The sequence below is a fragment of the Nyctibius grandis genome, chromosome 4 (genome assembly GCF_013368605.1).
Source record: "Nyctibius grandis isolate bNycGra1 chromosome 4, bNycGra1.pri, whole genome shotgun sequence".
Taxonomy (NCBI): Eukaryota; Metazoa; Chordata; class Aves; order Nyctibiiformes; family Nyctibiidae; genus Nyctibius; species Nyctibius grandis.
The window spans coordinates 78946687-78970437 of record NC_090661.1 but is presented as its reverse complement, the minus strand read 5'-3'; the positions used below and the strand labels follow the sequence as shown (position 1 = coordinate 78970437).

General features: G+C 42.7%; 1 protein-coding gene across 11 annotated transcripts in view; it reads right to left on the bottom strand.

The window, feature by feature from the left end:
* KCNMA1 (potassium calcium-activated channel subfamily M alpha 1) overlaps positions 1-16852 on the bottom strand; it is a 554299-nt gene extending 537447 nt beyond the window's left edge. For 9 of the 11 annotated variants that reach the window (XR_011047946.1, XM_068398022.1, XM_068398024.1 and 6 more), the window contains exon 1: positions 15686-16318. Coding sequence is in view for 10 of the 11 variants with exons in the window: in XM_068398022.1 (XP_068254123.1) it covers positions 15686-16000 (315 nt within the window). In the remaining variant the exon portion in view is untranslated. The other 2 variants (XM_068398028.1, XM_068398027.1) reach the window with 2 other exon arrangements.
* Positions 16853-23751: the final 6899 nt, after the last annotated feature.

Below are 23751 nucleotides of genomic sequence, written 5' to 3'. Positions count from 1 at the left end.
AACACTGCTATGGTCTTAAGATAGATGATTTTTTCTGAGATTAAGTGAACTGTCATTTCCATCAGCTCTCAGAGCACATTCTCATTTACCTATAACCATTAGAACCATCAATTTTAAAGTCATGGGCATTATGTTTTTCTATAGGAGTTACACAATAGCTTACCTTTACATACCACTTAAAATCCAAGGAGTGTATTACAAACCAACAGAAACTACAGTCTTAGAGTCACTGCTGAAAACAATCGGTTCCCAGGACCAAAACTATTTGCCCCAAGGAAAAGACAATTCAATCCACAAAATACAGTTATGAAAAAAGCCCACATTTAAAATGGTTCCTCTATTTCTTGTCATAAGCATTGTTTACTAAGCTGACAGAATATAAATACACACAAGACACAATCTTTACAAGTTTGTTTATACTGACAGAAGCTTTTCCAGAACTTTTACCTTAAATTGAAGCTATTATTTATCTTTCTCTCCATTTCAAATGAATGTTTTGAAAAATAAAAGCTCTGGAACTCAAGTTCTCAGTGATAGAAAAAGCACCCCAAAAACATTCTGGGCACCAAGCTCTATCACCTTTTGTCTCAGACCAAATCAAAAAGGCAACAACTGCTTTAAACAACCTGTCCCAAAGCCACTTTCCTCCCCTTCAGTCCAAGTAATAGTATCTTTATCCATACAGACTTCATACACTCAGCAAAATTATCAGAAAACCAATAACAAAAAAAGAGATAATTTGATAATAGTTACACCGAAATTAATCAACAGTTCTATCACAGCCCAACACCTGTGACATTTTAAGGCTGTAAAGTTGTCAACTAAAGTCAGTCTTACCAGCATCTTTGCCAACCTGCTGGTTCACCGTCCCACCCCCAGCAGCCAGCCAGCCCAGGGCAGGGCAGTCTACCAGGGCCAGCACAGCCAGGGCACAAACTGAAAGCCTGCGAGCACAAGCTGAACACTGAAATCAGAATTATGACATAATAAAAGAAAAAGATCTCCTGGAAGAGCAATTGCAGGAAGCTATACATACAATCTACACTAGTTCAAAATAAAAACAACAAAAAAGTAAAAAAATAAAGCCAAAAGCTTACCAAAAAAATCATCTGGGATTTTCCCTAAAAACATGGCTAACTTTACCTTTATAAAGTGTAAGGCACAATAAGAGAGCAAAAGAGCTCCACCCCCTCTGTACTTCAGCATTTATACCCTCAAGGCTAATCTAGCCCAGCTGGGGGGACTGAAGCCCATTAACAGGTGAAATAGATGAGGTATGCTCCTGGAGCTCATCTTCCTATATAGTTTCACCTGAAGGGAATTCACTTAATCGTGCTGGAAAGGCTAGAGTTTACTTTCAAAAGTGCATTCCTAATCCAGCTAAAGTGTTGAAGTGAACAAAACTATATTTACCAAAGGACACAACGAAATTAATATTTAGCATGCTAATAATGAAACAACCTCACTTTTAAAACTTTTCAGTATTCAACTTTTACCTACTAAATCCTTCCTGCTCTGTAAAAATACCTAAAAACACTTAGGATTTGGAGCTACTACCACCTGCCAGTCACAGCCTGTCCTCAACACAGCTCAGGTACCTCGCAGAGAGGCTCCTTTCAGACTTTAAAGTTTGGATTTATTAGCACTATCAAACCATCACCTCAAGATGGTTAAGTGCAGTCTTAGAAGACTAACTCAAAAATACTGCTGCCCCAAAACACTTAACTTGCTCTGACAGATTAAATTTGTTTTTAAAAAAGTGGTAAGTGATGTAACTTAGCTTCAACAGGCATTAGGTCAGATCAGGTATGGTTTACATCACCTTCACTTCATACAAGTCATAAAGTAGATGTAAACACCACATAATGTGGCTCAGACACCTTCACAGAAATAATCATGCAATCAGGTATTCTCTACACCAGACCCATATTCCCCTACCATCTCAAGGGTACACAGGTGCAGCACAGTTAAGTGCTGAAGGACAGCCTGGAGCTCTGTCCACCATGATCCCACCCCCTCCCCTCACCCTCCAACACACCCACCCACACCCCTTAAATCAACTCACCATGTGATGCGACCCACCTCTTAACAAGATTCAGCAATATCCTGGCTGATCATTAGTTAATGATTTTAACAATTAGTAACTCAGGGGGTTTACTCTCTTACTGCACCCAATGCAAGTCTGGAGTCTTTTCTGTAGTACCCTTGAGCTGCTGCATGCAGAAATGTTAGCTATTTCAAAACTTAATATTCTACTTCTCTGTGTATAAAAAGCAAACAGACAAGCCTATGAAATTCTGGGTTTACTTTGTTGTTTAAAAAATTAAGTAAACATATCACCCTAGAGGTTGAACTATTTTCCATCTCTACAAATTACGAATATACATTCTCTCATTCGACCACTCTTTAAAAGGAAAGAAAGGTCTCTAAATAAAATTTCTGTAATCAATTGTAAGGACACATTTTACTTTTGTACAGGGCTGGCATAAGAGCAAGATTAAGATGTATTCACTTTAAGCCATCAGCATTTCTCACTTTAAAGAACACAAACTCAAAGACAAATTGACTGTCGCATGGACAGTCAATAAAGGCAAAAGTTTATATACAGCTTTATTAAAGCAACTGTAGCCATAGAAATGATAATATGTCCTGATTACCTCCACAATTTCAATACGGGAGCATGAAAAAATTAAATTTTTAACTTATTTTTAGTTAAAGTTATTTCTAAGAGCAATCAGCTTGAAATAAATATTTTTGATTAGGGGGGGTGTATTAACCTCTTCGGTAAAAGGAAATTAAACTGGGGTATTAGATGTTAATCCAAGAGACACTGCTGCTTTAAAAAGCTTTAAAACAGTGTGTAACTTCACAAACACTGAAGTACCTTCTCCTATGTTTATATATACAGAGAAGAGAAGCCAGGGGATTAGGTGAACCTTACTCAAGTCCATAATATGATGTGTAAGGTCAACATTAAAAAAAAAAATAGGTACCTGGATTTTAGCTGTTATGTTCATTGTCAAACATCTAAATAAGGAAATAAGTTTTCAAGAACAATAATGCCTCTTTCTGAAACCATCTGAAATTATCACTGTCTCTGAAATCAAACTCCTTATTCAGATCTTAAATATAAATTTTGGTGTCTGAACAGCTGTTGTGCAAGTGTTGACGTAAGATCCACATATTAACCTAAAGAACTGTGTGAGTTTTCTTCAAAAATTGTGCATAACTTAATAACAAACATAATGCCATCAACTGGAAATCAGAAAAATCAAATTTTTTTTCTTCTGCTCCTGGAATCACATGTTATCATTCAGCTGGCAATGCAAAGATACCAAGGTTTTCCTATAGTACATATTTAAGTTAACACTAAAATTTTAATCACTTAAATCATACAGGCAGAGTTAAAGCTCCACACTTGGGACAGCATTTTCCACTTCTAATAAACTAAAACTTTATTACGTCCTAGGGACACATTACAACAAAGCAACTGAAATTATTTCTGCAAATATCAAAACCATGAAGTTTCTAGTGTTGTTTTCCTTCAGGAACAAGAGATCTGTAATACAAATTCTGCTCTTCTGACTCATGAAAAGACAACACCATAACTTACACATATAAGGCAGAGTCAGAGAAGGAAAAACAGCATTTAGTCAGGTAAAATTTTATATGGTCTTAAACCAAAAACCAGACCCTCTCTCAATCGAAGACATCATTCCTTAAGCATATAATCCACATTTCTCTAAAAAAAGCACAACATAACAAACGATGACTAAATCTTACCCTGCAGACAGCAGAAAAACAACATTACAGTAGAGGACACAAGGAAACAAGTATGCATTACTGCTGAGAGCCTTAAGCGATATGAAAATAATGTGAACATAAAACCAGCAGTCCATTGTTTCTGATGCTGCAGTAATCAGAAGCCTTTGGATATAAATGTATTGGGAATAGAAGAAAACTAACACAAAAAGCTGGTAAACCCTTCCCACATAACAAAATCAATTTATCAGAAGTGTCCTCATAGGGAAAAATGTTTGCACCACATATAGACAGATCCTGCAACATTTTCTCCTAACTAGGTTGTTCTTGTGATTAAAAGGAAAAAAAGAGGGTTTTTTCTTCAGTCCGTAAAACCCAACTAGAGTTTATCAGCTTCCTTAAGAAACAATATTTATAGTACAATAACCTAGAAAATGTAAAAACACCACACACCAACATCTGCTTGTTGATCAGCAAACTCACTTTCAAGAAAGTGCTGTCAAATCACTTGTAGCCAAAGGATTCACCATGACATGTGAAAGCACCTGAAGTGTTCTACACCAACTATGACCTTTATAGGTCAAAGAACCTCTTTCAAGTAATTTCTGTCCAGCAGAACACCCATGCATAATCACAACTAAAATGAGTTTAACAGAGTTCATGCTAAAAAAAAATTACAAGATGCTTAAACAAAGACTCACTCTAATATATTTCACTTTATTATTGTAATATTAAGGTCACCATTTGCAAACAGTTTTTTTAAAAAAGACATATCTGTAATAATGTTTCCCCTACACTTAAAATAGAAAATTAATCCAACACCAGTAGTGCTAGAGTTAATCTCATTAATAATAGCAAATTAAAGTGAGTCACTATTTAGTTTATCAAGTAAGAGATAAATCATTACATAAAAATGTAAAAGATACCATGAAAAAATGAATGAAATATAACAAGAAAGAAAATGCCAAGTATTTCACAGAATCACAGAATGTTAGGGATTGGAAGGGACCTCGAAAGATCATCTAGTCCAATTCCCCTGCCGGAGCAGGATTACCTAGATCATGTCACAGAGGAATGCGTCCAGGCAGGTTTTGAATGTCTCCAGAGAAGGAGACTCCACAACCTCTCTGGGCAGCCTGTTCCAGTGTTCAGTTACCCTCACTGTAACAAGTTTTTCCTCATATTTATGTGGAACCTCCTGTGTTCCAGGATTTCTTCAGCATTTCACTTTCCATGTATTTCTTCAGCATTTGCTTGGGCAAAGGGGAACAAAGCTGTATTATAAATTTATTCGCCAATATATAAAAAGCAATAAAAATGCAACACAGTAGACCTGTATCTATCAGTTACAGTGACAAGCCACTCAAATTCTGGCCCAGTTGTTTGTTATGCTACAATCGTTTATGATGTTACAGTACTTCTCAGCACTCTTCTGGCCTGGTGACGAGATTTGTCTTTTTTTCACCACTATATGTTAGCAGTTCTGATATTTAAATTAGGTAGTGAAGCTGAGGACACGCAAAGGGATTTCCAGGGCGCAGAGCTGTAGCTGCAAATGTGTCTCCGTCCTGCAGGTGATCCCCGGGGCGAGGCCCCTTCACCAGTTCCACTAAATGTGGACTTACTGCGACTCTAAAAAAAGAGCCAATATTTGCCATTGCACAGCAGCTTGCGGGAGAGATACCACAATAGGGTATCGTCAGCAGCTCAAGCACCCAAATTTTTATTTCCAAGGGGGGCATGGGAGAACGTGTAAGTCTTAACACGAATGGAAACATACCTTCTGTGATTTTTAAATATTATGTATCTAGTGTTGAAATCCCAGACATAATGGCCACAAGCCAAGTAAATAGACCTCGCTACAATAAAAGAAAAAAGCTTTTAAAAGCTTGAAATGTTAACATAAGAATAATTTGAAAAAAAAAAATCTGATTCATCTAGAACACTGTGAACATCTAGGCCTGAATCCAAAACCACTGAAGTTATTAGGATGGCCTCCCTCTACTTCAACAGGCTTTGGATAACGCACGCTGTTTCTGTAACTCTCAGACAAATACATGCAATACATCATCTCAAAGCAAACGGAGCTCAACACATTTTAGTGGCAGCACATTCATTTAAACAGAGCCATGCATACTATATATGGGAATAAAGTGTTCCTCTCAAAGATGCAAACCTGATGCATTCTCAGGCTATAAATACCATCAGGATTCAAAATGGGCCTTTCCTGACCACAGAATCACAGAATCACAGAATCAACCAGGTTGGAAGAGACCTCAGGGATCATCGAGTCCAACCGTTGCCCTGACACCACCCTGTCAACTAGACCATGGCACTAAGTGCCATGTCCAGGCTTTTCTTAAACACATCCAGAGATGGTGACTCCACCACCTCCCTGGGCAGCCCATTCCAATGTCTAATAACCCCTTCTGAAAAGAAATTCTTCCTAATGTCCAACCTCAACCTCCCCTGGTGAAGCCTGAGGCTGTGTCCTCTTGTCCTATCGCTAGTTGCCCGGGAGAAGAGGCCAACTCCCACTTCACTACAACCTCCCTTCAGGTAGTTGTAGACTGCAATAAGGTCACCTCGGAGCCTCCTCTTCTCCAGGCTAAACAACCCCAGCTCCCGCAGCCATTCCTCATAGGTCAGACCCTCCAGACCCTTCACCAGCTTGGTCGCCCTCCTCTGGACTCGCTCCAACACCTCAACATCTTTCTTGAAGTGCGGGGCCCAGAACTGGACACAGTATTCAAGATGCAGCCTCACCAGTGCCGAGTAGAGAGGGACGATCACTTCCCTAGACCCGCTGGCTACACTCTTCCTAATAGAGGCCAGGATGCCATTGGCCTTCTTGGCCACCTGGGCACACTGCTGGCTCATGTTTAGCCGGCTGTTGATCAGCACCTCCAGGTCTCTTTCCGCCGGGCCGCTTTCTAACTACTCTTCCCCCAGCCTGTAGCGCTGCATGGGGTTGTTGTGGCCTAAGTGTAAGACCCGGCACTTGTTCTTGTTGAACCTCATGCCGTTGGTCTCGGCCCCTCTATCTAACCTGTCCAAATCCCTCTGTAGGGCCTTCCTACCCTCCAGCAGATCGACACTCCCACCCAGCTTGGTGTCATCTGCAAATTTGCTGAGGGTGCACTCAATCCCTACATCTAGATCATCTATAAAGATATTGAACAGCACCGGCCCCAGAACTGAGCCCTGGGGAACACCGCTAGTGACCGGCCGCCAGTTGGACTTTGCCCCATTCACCACCACTCTCTGGGCTTGGCCATCCAGCCAGTTTTTAACCCATTTAAGAGTCCACCCATCCAAGCCCCAGGCAGCCAGTTTGTCTAGGAGGATGCTGTGGGAGACAGTGTCGAATGCCTTACTGAAGTCTAGATAGACTACATCCACAGCCCTGCCCTCATCTACTAAGCGGGTCACTTTGTCATAGAAGGAGACCGGGTTGGTCGAGCAGGACCTGCCTTTCATGAATCCATGTTGGCTGGCCCCGATGCCCCGATTGTCCTGCATGTGCCGTGTAATGGCACTCAGGATGATCTGTTCCATCACCTTGCCTGGCACCGAGGTCAGGCTGACAGGCCTATAGTTCCCTGGATCGTCCTTCTGACCCTTCTTGTAGATGGGCGTTACATTCGCTAATTTCCAGTCAGCTGGAACTTCTCCAGTTAAGCAGGACTGCCGGTAGATAATCGAGAGTGGTTTGGCAAGTTCATTTGCCAGTTTATTCATTACTCTGGGGTGAATCCCATCTGGGCCCATAGCCTTGTGGGTGTCCAACTGGCACAGCAGGTAACTAACCGTCTCCTCCTGGATTACGGGAGGTTCACACAGCCCCCCGTCCCTAACTTCAGGCTCTGGGGGCTCAGTCTCCTGAGGACAACTGGTCTTGACATTAAAGACCGAGGCAAAGAAGGCATTGAGCACCTCTGCCTTTTCCTCATCCCCTGACACTACACTACCCTCCTCATTCAGCAAGTGGTGGAGGCTCTCCTTGACCCTCCTTTTGCTGTTGATGTATTTGTAGAAGCTTTTTTTGTTATCTTTGTCTGTAGCAGCCAAATCAAGCTCTAATTGAGCTTTGGTCCTTCCAATCTTCTCCCTACACGACCTGGCCACGTCCCTATAGACCTCCCAAGTTACCCGACCCTTCTTCCAGAGCAAGTAGGTTCTCTTTTTTTTCCTTAAGTTCTAGCCTAAGTTCTCTGTTTAACCAGGCCGGTGTTTTTCCCCGACGGCTTGTCTTTCTACAGACTGGGACAGCCTGCTCCTGAATTTTTAGCAATTCCCTTTTGAAGCATGTCCAGCCTTCCTGGGCTCCTTTGCCCTTCAGGATCGATTCCCAAGGGACTCGGTCCACCAGCCTCTTAAACAGGCTAAAGTCTGCCCGCCGGAAATCTAAGGCAGAAGTTCTACTCTTGCCCCTCCTTACTTCCCCCACTATCGAAAACTCTTAACATTTCGTGGTCGCTACTCCCAAGACGGCCACCAACCCTCACATCTCCCACTAGTCCTTCTCTGTTCACAAACAACAGGTCAAGCAGGGCCCCTCCTCTAGTGGGCTCATTTACCACTTGCATTAGGAAGTTGTCCTCCACACATTCGAGGAATCTCCTAGATTGCTTCTTCTCTGCCATGTTGTGTTTCCAGCAGACATATGGCAAGTTGAAGCCGCCCACGAGTACAAGGGCCGGTGACCGGGCGGCTTCTGACAGCCGCTTGTAAAACGCCTTGTCCGCCTGCTCATCCTGGTCGGGTGGTCTATAACAGACTCCCACCGTAATGTCCGCCCTGCCGACCTTCCCCCTGATCTTCACCCATAAACATTCAACCTTGTCATCCTCACCATCTTCCTCAATTTCAACACAGTCCAAGCACTCCCTAACATACAGCGCTACCCCACCGCCTCTCCTGCTTCGCCTGTCCCTCTTAAAGAGCCTATAGCCATCCATAGCTGCACTCCAGTCATGAGAGTCATCCCACCACGTTTCTGTGATGGCAACCACATCATAACCTTCCTGCTGTACAGTGGCTTCTAGCTCTTCCTGTTTCTTGCCCATACTGCATGCATTGGTGTAAACACACTTCAGCTGGGCTAGCGGCCTTGCCCCCGACGCAGGTTTGTCACCCCTAGGTTCATTTGTGGCTGCCCTGGTCTTATCCCCCTCCCCCATCGAACCTAGTTTAAAGACCTCTTGATCAGCCCTGCCAGCTTCTGGGCCATAACCCTTTTCCCCTTCTGATTCAGCTGTTCCCCATCCGGCATAAGCAGGCCCGGTGCCATGAAAGCCGCCCCATGGTCAACAAACCCAAAATCCCACCTACGGCACCAGTCTCTTAGCCACATATTAATCTGTTGTAGTTTCATAGTCTTTTCCCTATTTTCACCAAACACCGAAGGAATTGAAGAGAATATCACCTGCGTACCTACCCCCTTTACCAAAAGCCCCAGGGCCCTGAAGTCCCTTTTGATAGCCCTGGGACTTCTCTCTTCAATCTCATCCCTACCCACCTGGAATACTAATAGTGGGTAGTAGTCAGAGGGCCTCACCAGTTCTGGAAGCCTCCTGACAACATCCCTTACCCGAGCCCCAGGGAGGCAGCAGACTTCCCTGTGATTCAGGTCTGGCCTACATATGGGGCCCTCCGTTCCCCTTAGCAGGGAGTTGCCTATAACAATTACTTTTACCAATATCATTATTTTTACCAATACATCTCTGATAGCCATGGAAGACAAGTATCTTGCTTTCCCACTTACTCATCCAGCTATATTATCGGTAAAAGTGCTAACAAACTTCTACTGCATGTCCACCTTCCCTCGTCACCCAAGATGACCTATGTGCCACAAAAAGAGTGCTCGTACTTACAAACTATGAGGTCTAATCTGGAATTTGTGTATTTAGCCCCGTGTAAAGCTGGTATAAATGCCAGCCTAGTCTTGTGATCTAATAGCATTTTGCACTCACTTTGCAGGCTGGGTAGAATTCAGGCATTGTAGTGCTGCAAGGAGCAGGGAGTTCGACTCAGCGATCCTTACGGGTCACTTCCAACTTGAAATATTCTATGATTCTATGCCTTCAACCATATAGCAGCATATGAAGTCATTACAGAAACAGAGCATTTTATGGTAGCTTTTTAAAGTGTAGTCCCTTTCCTTTTGTCACTGAAATGGTATGTGGGGGAGAAAAATATTTTTTAATCATTAACACCCACACATAATTTTTCATCAATCTTTCCCTTAGAAAACCTCCACAAGCTCTATTCACTCTGTCCTTCTCAGACTTCTGATAATTCAACAATTTTCATACATGTAAAATATATAATTTTATGCAATGTGACTAGGTATGTTTAATAGAACCGAAAGGATACCCCATCCCCTAATTTCATTACTGTTATTTTATGTTTACATCTCGCCACGTTCTCTGGAACTGCTGTCCTACAATCTCACAGTACAGAATGCCTCACTGCTGCTGAATTACAGCCTGATCTTGCCGAGGAATTATTACCAGCCAACCCCAAAATTTACGTAAACTTTAGTCAATCTAAGTTGGATTCCACAGAACAGCACAGCCAGTCTCAAGGAACACTGAACCATTGCTTTGTATTTTACCTGCTGACTAGAAATTACTGCTTCTTTTTAAGATTTGTCCCAGGAAGGACACTCAGTGACTAAGATTCACAATCCACTTTCTTGCAATAGTACAGGACAGACATGGAACATCATTGGTTTTTTCATTATAATCATTAGATCCTGTTCCTGCAGAGATTATACTTAGGACTAGCACACTCTAAATTTTCAGTGTTTCTATCTCTGGGGCTGTAAACTGCCCTCATTCTGCATTCAGAAATCCCACGGCATCAAAACTGCATACATAGATCATTAAAAGGTTTTAGTTCCCTACTACAGGCATTTCTTCTGTTGAGCTAAACTGGAAAAAATTGTGAAATCTAATGGTTTCCAACCAGCATTTACAGATTTGCAAACGTGTGAGAGTTACAAATTCCTTCTGAGCACAGATTTTCTCCTTAAATGTATGTGTTGCAAAGCCTTGAAAATAAGTATGATACAAATAACATTTCAGTCGAGATTGTTCGGTTTACAGCTTAAATCCTTGTCCATACATTTTCTTTTCTGCATGCATAACCAATTTTAGCACAAGTTTATAAAATCCAAAATCCATTATGAGCTCCAGAGAGCCAAGTGTGTCGTCTTTTTCACAGCACGGAGGACAGCAGCACACACCTCTCCATATTGGTGCCTTTTTCACTTGTAGAAACACCATCTGCAAAGGGCTGTGAGTACCTTTTCTTGCAGTCCTTGACCTCTCCACCATGTCCATCTCTCAACTGGCAACCTGTGCGGTGGGAAGCTCACAGAGTAATTACGCGCAGAGCACCTGATAGCCATGAGACAGGAACAATTCAGTGCCTCGAGCCAGGCTGCGCATGTGACTAGCGAGCGAAATGCATTACAGTCCGCTGCTAATCCCCTGGGCCTTCCAGTTGTTCATATGCTTCTGCTTGGTACATCTTCGAGAGAGTCAAGGTGAGGTTCCCACATACAGATTTAAATGAAGGGATGTCCTACATTACGTGTCCATTCGTGCCTTCTAATATACTCTCATGCTTTTCTCAATATATAGTGCCTTGTTTTGAGTTTGTTTCTTTCATTTTATTTGGAGAAGAGGTTTATGCAGGTATTGCTAGGAAAGCAACAAACCTAGCTATATGATAATTTTTCCACTTACAAATTTTCTCAGGCCTTAGAAGTCTGGGTGAAGATTCTTAACTTATCAAAGAAGACTTCTGCAAATATTGTACTTCCCATAACATTTCAATTTTTCTATTCAAAACAAATGGGAATGATGATGGGTTTCTACTGACCAAATCTAGCACTGTATATTTGATCAAACTTCCAAAATATGTAGACCAATATGAAGGAAGGTTATTATGGCTTGTGATTTCAGGACAGCAACTGCCATCTATAATCATAACATATTTTCATTTTATATGTATGTGAGTCCTAGGTTGGGGCAGGGGGAAAGCTATTCAAAACACTGAAATCATTCCAACGGGAGCACAGCGATAAAGATACATTCTACCTGCTAGAGCCTTGAAGGCATAAGGTACATAAGGCATACCACTCTTTGGGGAACCAAGGAGCAATGGTATGGGGTCCAGTACCACCCTCTTCAAAAGGGTACAAATTTCACGTTATTCTGCACTGGCCAGTTTCAGGAGCCGGCTGTGCCCCAAACTTGTCCTCTCTTATTCCACTGCAACTTCTTGTTTAAGAGTTTGTTCAAAGCCAAAACACAGTATCAGATAACGTCAGTAGAAAATGCCCTGCAGGAGCACAGAAAATGCAGTAGCAGATACATATAACCCAAAGAACTAGAGATTGTTTAATACACATTTAGCCACTAGGTGTACTTCACCACGAATATTTATTTTGTTTTTCTGTTATTTCCAAAATGAAGAGCAACTAATGGTGTCAGAGTCCAGCCCACTAAATTTCAATCTCGCATTCTACTTTTCATACAAAAACAGGAACGAGTTGGTCAAGGCACAAAGAAAAAGCAAAGAGAAGACAAGTTCTTTAGCAATATCTAAGCATTCCTAAAAATGTAGATGTAAACACTGAGGAGAAAACCAGCATTTGTTAAGTCTCTGCAATATGACTGTAGCTAATTTTGGAAGAATTACATCTAAAATTATATACCATATTAAATAAAGGAATACAAGGGCTTCAATGGTAATGACTCTCACATTACATGAAATACTCACAACACAGGTCAAGATTTACATTTTTGATTTTGAAAGATTTTTAAAAATGTCATTTCACAAAGCAAGCATGGAGCATAAAAATCCTAAAACTTCAGCAGTCATTTTCAGTACATTATTAATATTAATGTTCTATTCATATACCATGACATAAATTGGATATGGAATTTTTAAAAGCAATTTTTAAAAGCATTCTGTTACTAGAAGTTTTCATATTCTTGACTCACAGTATCTTGACTTTCTTATCTCCAAGAAAAAAAAAAAACTGTAGTGAAATTTCATATCACAAAGTGCTAAACTGTTTATATCACGTTTTTAAATTCCAACCTTAAATTCAATGAGTTAAGGAGCAGAAAAAAAAATAAACCCACATTCTAAATCCTTCTATGCAGCCATTAAAAAGTGTTACATCTCAAAATCAAGTTGACAATCACTGACAAACCTGAGGAATACAATGTTGTGCTTAGAATATAGCAGGAAAAAAAGGAAAACTTTTTGCAGTTTCTTGCAATAACATATATGGACATGGGTGTTAGCACAGTAAATTACATATATATGTGAGCTATTCAATACAATGCCACAGAAAGTAGACATGGGAAAGATTTCTTTTGGCTCACTTGCTGGGACTGCTCTTTATGTAGATGGTGAGTTGATATTGGATAAGCCAACTCTGCTACAACCTGCGGAGCAGCAGAAGAGGCAGCACAGGGAAGGAAAGGTCCTAACACACAGAAGACTTCAGTCCCGCAGTAGGAGGAGCTACTTCTTGTCAAATTGCTTTTGCTAGCAGTTCCATTATAGTCGACATCATAGCATATATGTGCATTCACACTTTTTCACCTGCAGCCTCGGCAGCCTTTCCCAAGTTCCCATGCAGCGCAAAGCATGTGTTTCATAACAGCAAAGTTTAAGACATTTCCAGCTGTTACTTCAGTTAGCCTTTATATCCTAAATACTAGAAAAGCGTTTTGCAGTACCTAGTTACTCTTTACACTCACAGAATTCCCTCTAATTCCCCATTTTAGCATGTAAGGAACGCAGGATCAGCCCTTGAAAGTTCTTCTTCACCAGAGGCTTGAAAACGCTTACAAGTGGAACAAATACAATCTAAGAAGAGACATCTATCTCCCCCTACCTGCAGAGTCCTTCATCCTCCTGCCCCAGGGAATGATATTCATGGGCATAGCTACTTCAGGCCTCAAACATGAAATAAACTCAAATCTTAGAACCTGACATAGCCACAGTATGCCAAATCATTCACACTGGAAGTGTTGGAACCCCTCGATGATACCTGTTATTTAGCAAACTGATACATTTAGCATAAGAGGTTTTAAAGACACTTTGGATATGCCTTTCTGTACTGGTTAAGAAATGAATGATCTGCTTTAACTGACTGTGTCCCAACAATGGACTATCATCAGATCAACAATACCCATCAAGACACTATGCATAAGAAGTCTGTGTACAAGTATCTAATTTTTCATTCTCTCAAGGAAAGAAGCACGAGGTGATAACCTGTAAGATTTTCTTTTTTTGTCAAGATCCCTGATAGCCCTTGCAGATTTGCCTCATCATGTGGAGAGGAAAATGCTAAATACACACAGAAGAAACTGAAGGCAAGTCTTAACTACCCACCCATTCTTGAAAATCGCCTTTTACTGTTGTAGGAAATGGTGTTTTACAAGACATGCTTATTATCACAAATTCATTTGAGCTTTGTCATCATACCTGGCTAACACCTCTCTAAGAAACTTCAGGTTTGGTTTTGAATGAAATAAAAAAATGCCTATAGAGAAGTGATACTGCCTGGTAGGTTTCCTGAAGCTTAAGGTTGAGTTAAAAGCTTTTATTTGTTCCTTATCTCTAGTAATCACTTCTTCCATAGATAGGCCAAGTTCACTGTAACTGTTCTACTTCCAACTGGAATATGGAGGTCTGTTTAAGCAATCATCTGAACTGGACACCTACCTCGCTAAACCCAAGTACACAAACAAACAAGTACCATAACTTCTCACGCTCTTTGTTTCTGGTTTCCCCTAAGTGTTAGATCCTTCGTATAGCTGGGTTATGTGCTGTATCAAGTGTGTTTAGAGGGGAGGGGACAGGAGAAGGGGGAAGACAGCTCACTCTACGTCAAAGCAAGCCAGCAACCTAGCAACCATATATTAAAAGGTGTGTGTGTTTTTGTGGGTGTCTGTGTGCCAGGAATAACTGAAGCAGATATTATTCCATTTGTAATCCAAAAAATGTGAAAAGGGAAGGGGAGAAACTCCAGCTGCTGGTCTATTTTGGGGTCTGTCAAAATCCACTTTCACAAATACAAAGTCTTAACACTTTCTACCCCATTTGTCTTAAACAAAAGCAAAAGTCTGGACTCAAGTAAGTTCTTAGCTTTAGTTTGAAAGAGACCCTTCAAACCAGGGCCGACCTTACTTCATGTACTATGCTTTCCTCCAGCTGGCAATACGTAAAAAACAAAGGGGCAGAGAGGTTGCCTCAAAGATTTCACACTTAGGTTAAAATAATATTGATCGAGTGTGTTACTTACGAATGCACTAAATACTTTTTGATATCTACATTTCATTTATCAAACAGAAGTGTCAAAGATTTTTCAGGGAGTGAAACTAGCTTTAAAAAAATGTACTTGAGTGAGAAGTTTACCTTTTTAATTTTGCCAAAGTTTCCGATTCCACAAGAGAACTGCGAGTCTAGATCAGTAAATACTCCCACCCCACTATCATATGCGGTCCTGGGGGTGAGTATCAACTTCAGAACCACACCGTCCCACCATGCCAGCTTGTGCCTCGCCAAGAGAGCGAGCCGACACCAGGTGTAACTTCTGTGCCACCACATGAAAGCATGGGGTTGGGAGGGAGAGAGGGGGACAGGGGGGCACGTCTCAGGTCTGCACCCAACACCTTGCCCCTCCAGCCATGCTCCCTGCGTTGCGGCTCCCGATAGCCAGTGGCAACCCCACCAGAACAGCAGACAACATCATCCAACAACAGCCCTAGGCATCTCCTCCAATGCCACCTCGCCCAGGCGTCCACTCCTACTACTCCTCCTCATCACCACCACCACCGCACCAAACCATCACCGGCACCAGGAGGGGAAGGGGAGGGGAAGTTACCTTGTTTTTGACCCCGCAGTGGCAGCAGACAGTCCACAGGTACTTGAGGGTCCTCCACAGAAGGATGATAAACAGTCCCCCAAAGAAAGTGACCATGGATGAGGCGAGGAAAGCCCACCACATGCGCTGTCCGCGGCTATCGCAGGGCACCTCCATGGTCACCGGGATGATGAGCGCATCCATCTTGGGCACATTGACGGGGGAGGAGGACGAGTCTGTGTTGAGATTGTTGGCGTTGATATTGTTACTCATTCTAATGCCGCCGCCGCCGCCCGGGTAGGAGCCGCCGCCGCTGCCGCCGCTGCCATTTGCCATAGCTAACAGCGAGCCGGGCGTGCAGGGGCTTTCGAGAGCTCCTCCCGCCGCCAGCGCCCCCCAAAAAACCCATCACCAGCCATATTGCTGCTGCTGCCGCCGCTGCTGCTCAGCGGAAAAAGAAAAATAACACAAATAACAAACCCCAAATCAAAACAAATAAACCAACCAAACAAACAAAAAAAGATGAAGAAAAGCGACCGCCCAATCCCCGGGTCCCTCTCGGGAGCCGACAAGCCGGTGAATTCCGAGCGTCCTCCTTGAACGGCGAAAATAATATAAAAAAAATTTAAAAAAATAATAAAAAGGTAGTCGCCTCCTCAGATTCCCACCCCTTCCTTCCCCCGCATACGCAGCCCCCACCCCGCCCACCCCCCCCCAAAAAAAATCATCCACCACCACCACAAACTGATGCCTCGGAGCGTCTCTCCAAGATACCCAGCGCTGCCACCCCGCTGCCCTCAGCGGGGATCTCTCAGCCTCAGCCGCGGATCTTCCCGGAGGTGGTCTGTTATTATTGTTATCAGTCTTTAACTTGTTATTAGCGATACTCAGTCCCCCCCGCGCACCCTCCTCCTCCTCCTCTTCCAAGTCCAGCCCCTTCCTCTCCTCTTCCCCCCTCGGTGCCGGCAGCAGCCTCCTGTGGCTCCTAATTCATCCTCCGCTGGCCCATCTCTGCCTGCGCTGCCGCTGCCGCCGCCTCCTCGCCCATCCTTCAGGAGCTCCCTCCAGGGCCCGCGCTGTCGCTCACGCTGTTGCTCCCACACGCGCAGAGGCGCCGCTGCCGCCGGCTCCCCGCCCCTCCCTATCTGCCGCCGGGGGACGCGACGGCCCCGCGCTCGCAGCCGCGGCCCTCCCCGGGGCGCACGCAGGGCCCCGCGAGGAGGGGGTGCCGCGCCGGCCCGGGACGCCGCGCTGCCGCCGCCGGGGGTGGGGGCGCCGGCTCAGGCGGGCTCCCGGCGCCCCATGGGCAGCGCCGTGCGGAGCCGCCGCGTTCCCCGCCCCGCGGCCGCTCGGTCCCGCTTGCGGGGCCGCCGAGGCACCGAGCAACCGCTCCGGAGGACGGCGAGGCGCGGGGGGGGGAGCGCCGAGGCGCTTCACAGGTGGCGGCGAGGCGGTGCCCGGCCGCGCCGGGGAGCTGCCGGTCCAACAAGTCGTGACGGGCCGGAGGGGTCCATCGCCGCCGCGCAGCGCACCGCTCTCCGCAGCCGCGATGGGGCGGGGGCAGGCGGCAGCGGCCCCCCCGCGCGCGGCCGGTGTGGTAGATGTCGTGACGCAGCGGCTAACGCACGGCGCTGTCACGGCCGCGGCAGCCCCGCCGGCTCCCCCCGCACTCCCCGGTGCCCATCTTCCCCATCCCTCCCCCGCCGCGGAGCGCGGCATGGCGAGCGTGGCCCCCCCGCAGCCCTGCTGCCGAGGCGCCTTTGGGGGGCCGGGCTGGGGCTTGCAGGTGGAGGGCAGAGGGAAGGGGGGCGCGCTCGGGGCGTGCGGGAGGCGGTTGAGTTGCAGCAGCAGGTGCCCGGGGTGCGAGCGGGAGGGTGCCGGGTTGGAAGCGCGGTGAGGGACCGTGCGACAAGCGGTGGGGAAGCGCGGCGTGGGCCTGTCGCCCAAACCAAAGCGTGCTTGGTTTGCCTTTAACGGGCACGGGGAGATACAGCAAACGCTCCGTAAATTGCTGCACATCCCAAGAACATTCCTGAAATTACGCCTTAAAATATAAATAGCAATTTAATTTAACACCCTAGAAGTGGAGGGGGGAGAAATCCAGCAAGAAAGTCTGGATAGCTGTCTCTTTTTTTTTTTTTCAGATCCCCATTGAAAAGCAAAGGAATTTACGTATTTATATATTTATTTATATTTTTATATATATGAAAGTCTCCATTTGGCACACAGTCTACTCACCCAGTTGCCTGCACAAAGTAGTGTGCAGATCCTCTCGACATCTTTCCAAGCGTAAAATACAACAGCCTATGTGTGCGTGACATTCCCCATCTGATCTAGTCACTACACACGCACAGAGCCACCATTATGAAATAGTAATCTCTTAACCTTTACTCATACTAGTTCCTGTTTCTGCATCTGCCATGGGTTTGTTTATTTTTGTTTTCTACTTAAGTGACAGTAATGAGATATTGTGAGTTCTCAAAGCTTTTTATGGGGCTCTCTAACCCTCTCACCTCCACTTTTTTGTGCAATAACACCACCATTTGTCTAACTTTATGAGTTTGTCATGATGTCTCACTCCAGTCTGTTCCTCCAGTCTGTTCCTTCAAGAGAGGGCTTCCTTTTTCAAGAAGGGATTAATAGAGGCCTCTGAATAGAGAAAGCATTAGACAATAATATGGAGGTATATACAAGTGAGAAAATACCACATTACTGTATCCTAGAGGAAAACTGATAGTTACATAGTGCACCTGGAGCTGCCCATTCCCAGGAGGCTGTTGTAAAAGGGAATAAAGTGGAGGATTTCTAGATGCAGAAAAAAAGTCAGGTTGAAAAGAAGCTGCGTGCCACAGCTGCCACATGCAACCCCAGACTGAGCTGCCACAGCTGCTACCCCCTCCCATGTCTTTCATTACCAACCCTCCCCACAGCTAGAAAGCCACCTGGGCCACAAAGTGTTGTCGTGACAGGATCGCACACCTTGGGACCTGGGCTCAGAACCTGGTCCTGACAGTCATTTGCTCCGCCTTTCTGGGGTGGTGTTCAAGGAGTAACCTTTTCACAGCTGCACACATACCTACGCACCCTTTTATCCATCAGCAAACACAAGGGCAGGAGCATCGTAACGCAGCCACTCAATGTCTGATCTTCAGAAGTGCCATGTACTTACAGATGCTCTTACAGCTAATGGAAACCACAAGCCCTTTGCACCTTGAAAGTTCTGAGCAATGAACAGCAATGAACAGCATATCCCAGGGAAGGCTTTTGCACGGTGGAGTTTCTTCTATATTGTGGTCTGGTAGATAACAAAGGCTGGGTCTCTGAAGCCATGAATATGGCATATATCTTTAGCTGTTGTTTGAGAGGGCCCAGATTTGACAGAGGCGCTGCAGTCTGAAAGTCTTAGTTTTCTCAATTTATACATTCAGAAGGTATGAGTTTAGAAGTATTTATTTGACCTTGGGTACTATTACAGCTGAGTGCTGCAGATGTTGGTTTCATGAGCACTCCACATGCAAACAGGACCATTAGGCACTTCTACAATAGCATCCCCATAATACTGTACCCACAAATACAAAGGACAGTCATAAAGAAAAATTCAGACTAAAGCAAGCCAAGTGCACTGAAGTATATAGACTGTACTTAAAATAATTTGCTTTGAACATATTTACACAACATTTACACACAGATTTGGGACAGGGTAGGAGATTGATTGTGATCACTTGTAAAAAGCTGATTTTAAGTTCTGCTACTCAAAAACTACTCATAAACCAACCAACACATACATTAGGAGTTCTCAATTATAAATTTCACACTATATACCCAGTGGAAAACCTTTCCTGTGATCTGTATAAACAGAACTCCTCCTATTTATACAAATAGTTCTCAGTTCTACAAATATTTATTATGAAACTCACATATAAAGGTACACTCATTGATATCAGGTGGTGAGACTTACACTACCAGTGAAAAGTTTGCCTAAGAGGAATTACCTGCTAAAGACAAGGCATATAAGGCATATATAAAGTTGGTAACTTTTTATTTTGTTCACCAATTTGTAGACAGAGATACAAATGATACTTGAATGAGTATTACTCAAGTTAAATACCATTTGAGCTTGCTCCTTTATGGAGAAGGAAAGGCCTGCTTTCTAATACAGATTTTATAGAGCTTGAAAAAGCACACCGGAGCTGCATGCTTCATTTGCTGTGGCAACAACTGCATTTCACGTTGCATTCAGACCAAACAAGGTTTTCCATCTCTCTTTCCTGGAGAGATATATTCTGAGCAAACACAAAGCTTATGCGGATTAGAATAGCTTTCTATTTAATATTTCAACACAAGAGCTCAACATTTACTTATTTAACTGAATAATATTTACAGAACATAACGAACACTGTTTACCTGTATTTTTCGTGTTGCTACCATATAGCATAGGCTGGGACACAATCATGCCAGCTTGACGTAAATCCATTTGGTTCCAGAAAGCAGTATTTTAGCAGCAAGGAAATGACTCCTTTATGCAAAACAGTTCCCTCTTGTGGATATTCTGTGTACAGTGTCACAGGCAAAGTATTTAAAATATTCATCAAACCTGGATCTTTGCAATTAAAAAAACAACCTCCATTCAGCAATGATCTCAACACACAGGACAATCTTGGTTTTAGCAATTAAATATACAAGTAAGGAAGAATGAGCTATTGCATTTAATCAGATATAATTTACCTGAAAAATTACTGATTATCAATAACAAATTATTTAAGTGCAATAAACACAACAAATCTAAAGAAAGTTGCATAACTGTACCTGTATGAGTCAAGTATAAATCACAGTGGGTTTTTTTTATTTTGCTTATATGCGAAAACCTTCTGCACATTCCAGTAAAGAAAACTATGATTAAAAAAGAAGGAAAACATACACTACAGAAAGAAAGGAGACAATAACAGCAAAACAGTGAGGATTCCCAAGGGTCCGTGTACTAAGTACTGAAGGCAGAGAAACTCTTTGGAATGACAAATCTTTCAATTAAAACTAAAAGTCCAAGCAAGTAAGTGGCACAGCTTCACTGGTGACACAACATTGCACCAGGGATTCATTTGGCATGACAGTTCAAAAAAACATATGAATGGAGAAACAGTGTAAGATTTATATGTTCTCTAAATGATGACTACATTATACAAAGAATGTTTTTTTTCTTAAGAAATGAAATGTGAGAGAATAAATATGCACTCCCCAGTTTTGCCAAAGGGCATTTGGTCCGAGTCTCGGGAAATTATAGAAAACAATAGCATGTTATTATCTTGAGGGAAGTTATATTTAAAAAAGGCTAAAAGCCTTTATATACCAATATACCATAAACTTGTTTGGCACAACTTGTTTGTTTAGCGGTTATATATAAAACCTTGCCATGTGATTAAAGGTACAGAGTAAATGTTGAACAAGCAGCTTAAGGTTCTCTAAAGGTAAATACTTTTCCAGGGTAAAAAAGTCAAAAGTTCCAACAATTAGGTATGTACTTATTCCCTGCAACACCAGGCTGCAGCTTGCTATGTGAACAATCCCTTATAGGATGCACTGTTGTTACCTTATGTGATAGTTTAGCCAGCATAAATAATTACAATTTGTGACCAACAGCCTCTTTCTTTACATTTTTGTTGTCACCGTAGAACGTGCTGTTGGCTTTTGTGTAACTTCAGGAGCTATGGCAAAGCAATAACTTACACACAGAAGTACAATAAAATAATAATAAAAATTGTTTACTAGTCAAAGGGGTAGATCTGTATTCCCGAGGTCAGTGGGGCATTTGGTCTCGACTTCAAACGATGGAGACACAATATCACCCAGACTTTACATATAATCACAGATGTCTTGCATTATAGCTGTGAACCTTGCTTTAATGCTATTCCTTACCATTGCTGCTTCGTCCTGGCAGAAGGGTGAAAAGTAATACATTTTTAGTGACTAGACGGGTACAGGAAACAAAAACTTACCATGAAATAATTCTGACATTTTTGTTTTAATGCAAAACATTTGCTCTCTGAGATGCTGAGGAAGATACCGTGCTGATGTAAAATACACTTAAGCATGGATCTGCTGTGTTTGTCTTAAAGACTATAAAGAGGAAATCTTTGCAGGAGCTGCTACTAATATGCATATAAAACTAGCATGGCTGCATATAACTATATATTTGCATATGACAAATGATTATCTTTAGCATTTGTTGTCTTAATAAAATTCAAACTATTTCAGTGCATATTAATCGAAAAGCCTGTTTAGCTTATTTTGCATCTACCCAATCCCTGTTCAAAGACTGAAGTACATATTTAGATTGATAATATATTGCACTCTATAACACCTTCTTATCAAAGCAGTTTGCAAATACGAATACATTCGGCTTCATCACATCTCTCTGTAACAGTATATGTGAACACTATTCTTGGCAGCAAGGTTACATAACGATTTCCTTGAATTAGTTAAAACTTTTGTATTGAGATCTATTTTGGCACTTAACCCTGGCAAAAATCCTCCAGCTGGCAGGACAAAACCATATCTCAGCAGAATGCTTTAATGGGTCACTCAGTCATTCAGAGTGATCATCTCCAGAGTACTGGAACCTTTACACTCTATCCAGCCAAGTAAAATATTAAAGAAAATCCCTTGTTCATGTTAATCCATACGGTATGAATAAAAATTTAATACAAATTAGTATTGCAAACATAGAGTATTTTCCTTGGACTTCTTTTTTTGATAAGGCAATTCTTGGATATCCTTGTATTTTGTTTAATAGTTAGACCTCAGCGTACTTCCTTGTCCTCATTTTCCTCTTACCAAATGTCCTGAATTACAGAGTATTTTGTTAGACGTGATATTTCTTGCCAGTAGGACCACTTCTTTTTGGAAAATGAGTACGGTTATGCATTAACGGAATGTTAAGAAGACATGGCTAGCATCTGAAAAAAGGTGACAGCAGAAATGATGACTTCAGGAGAGAGATTAATTAAGCCATATTATATCCTCTGAGGTCTGTAAGTGCATTTAATAAATATCAATCCACACACTTAAAAGCACTCTTGACTCCTGTGAATCAGAGCCAGTTTATTACTGTTTGTACTAATGATTTTTCCTTCCAGTCAGGGACTTCGCCACAGGAGAGAAAAAAGTAGGAAGATATCAGGGGATATTCTGAAGACAGAATAATAGCAACCACTGTTAAAACACAGGTAGGCTAACAAAGGAGATACAGAAATAGCAGTTAAACAATGCATCAAAACAATACCCAAAATAAATCAAATAAAGAAAAAGACCTTTAAAATGTCTCTCTTAAACCATTAGTTCCCTTTTTCTGAGTGGGCCTTGACATCCATCCAAACTGTAGAGAGAAGCAGCAAACCCTTCAACCTGTACTGAATGATAATGGGAGACCACCAGAGAAATAAGTTACGTGAAGTGGTGCACAAAGAGCCACCCCAGAAGCAGAGTAAAAATTCTCTACCTTTGCTTTGTGTTGATTTTGTTGGGTTGTATCAAATCAGGACAGCAACATCACCCTGCAAACATACTGTTACTGGAAAATAGTAACCAAGAAAATTCTCTAAACCAAATGATAGTTTAGAAAGCTGACATTGGTTTATTGCAGCACTGGGTGCATGAGGGATCTCTCCTCCTAGCATGCACACCTAGGAACAAAAGCTTGCTCATTATATACATTACAGAAAAGTGAATATTCATATAATTCCAAGAAAAGCCCACCTATTCCAAGAAACTTATGCATATGCTAATACATTATGTAATTGTCTTTGCGCATGCGTACTAAATTGGGGAAGGGGTCTTGGGTGGTCTCTGGTGGTCGCAATCCCCCCTAATTGTGCTTCTGCGCAAGCGTGGTCGAGGCCTTCTTGTTTACAAGTGCAGGTGGCCTCAAGGAGAAGATATTGTTCCGGTTCTCACCGGATTTATCTCTCCTCTGGTGCCAGAGTTTGTGAATCAAGTTAATTTAGACATCACGAAGTTGTTTTTCACAGTCCTGTTTGTCTTTGGCCCTTCTTTATAATTAGCAAGGAATTTAACAGAGACCTTGGATTTTCTAA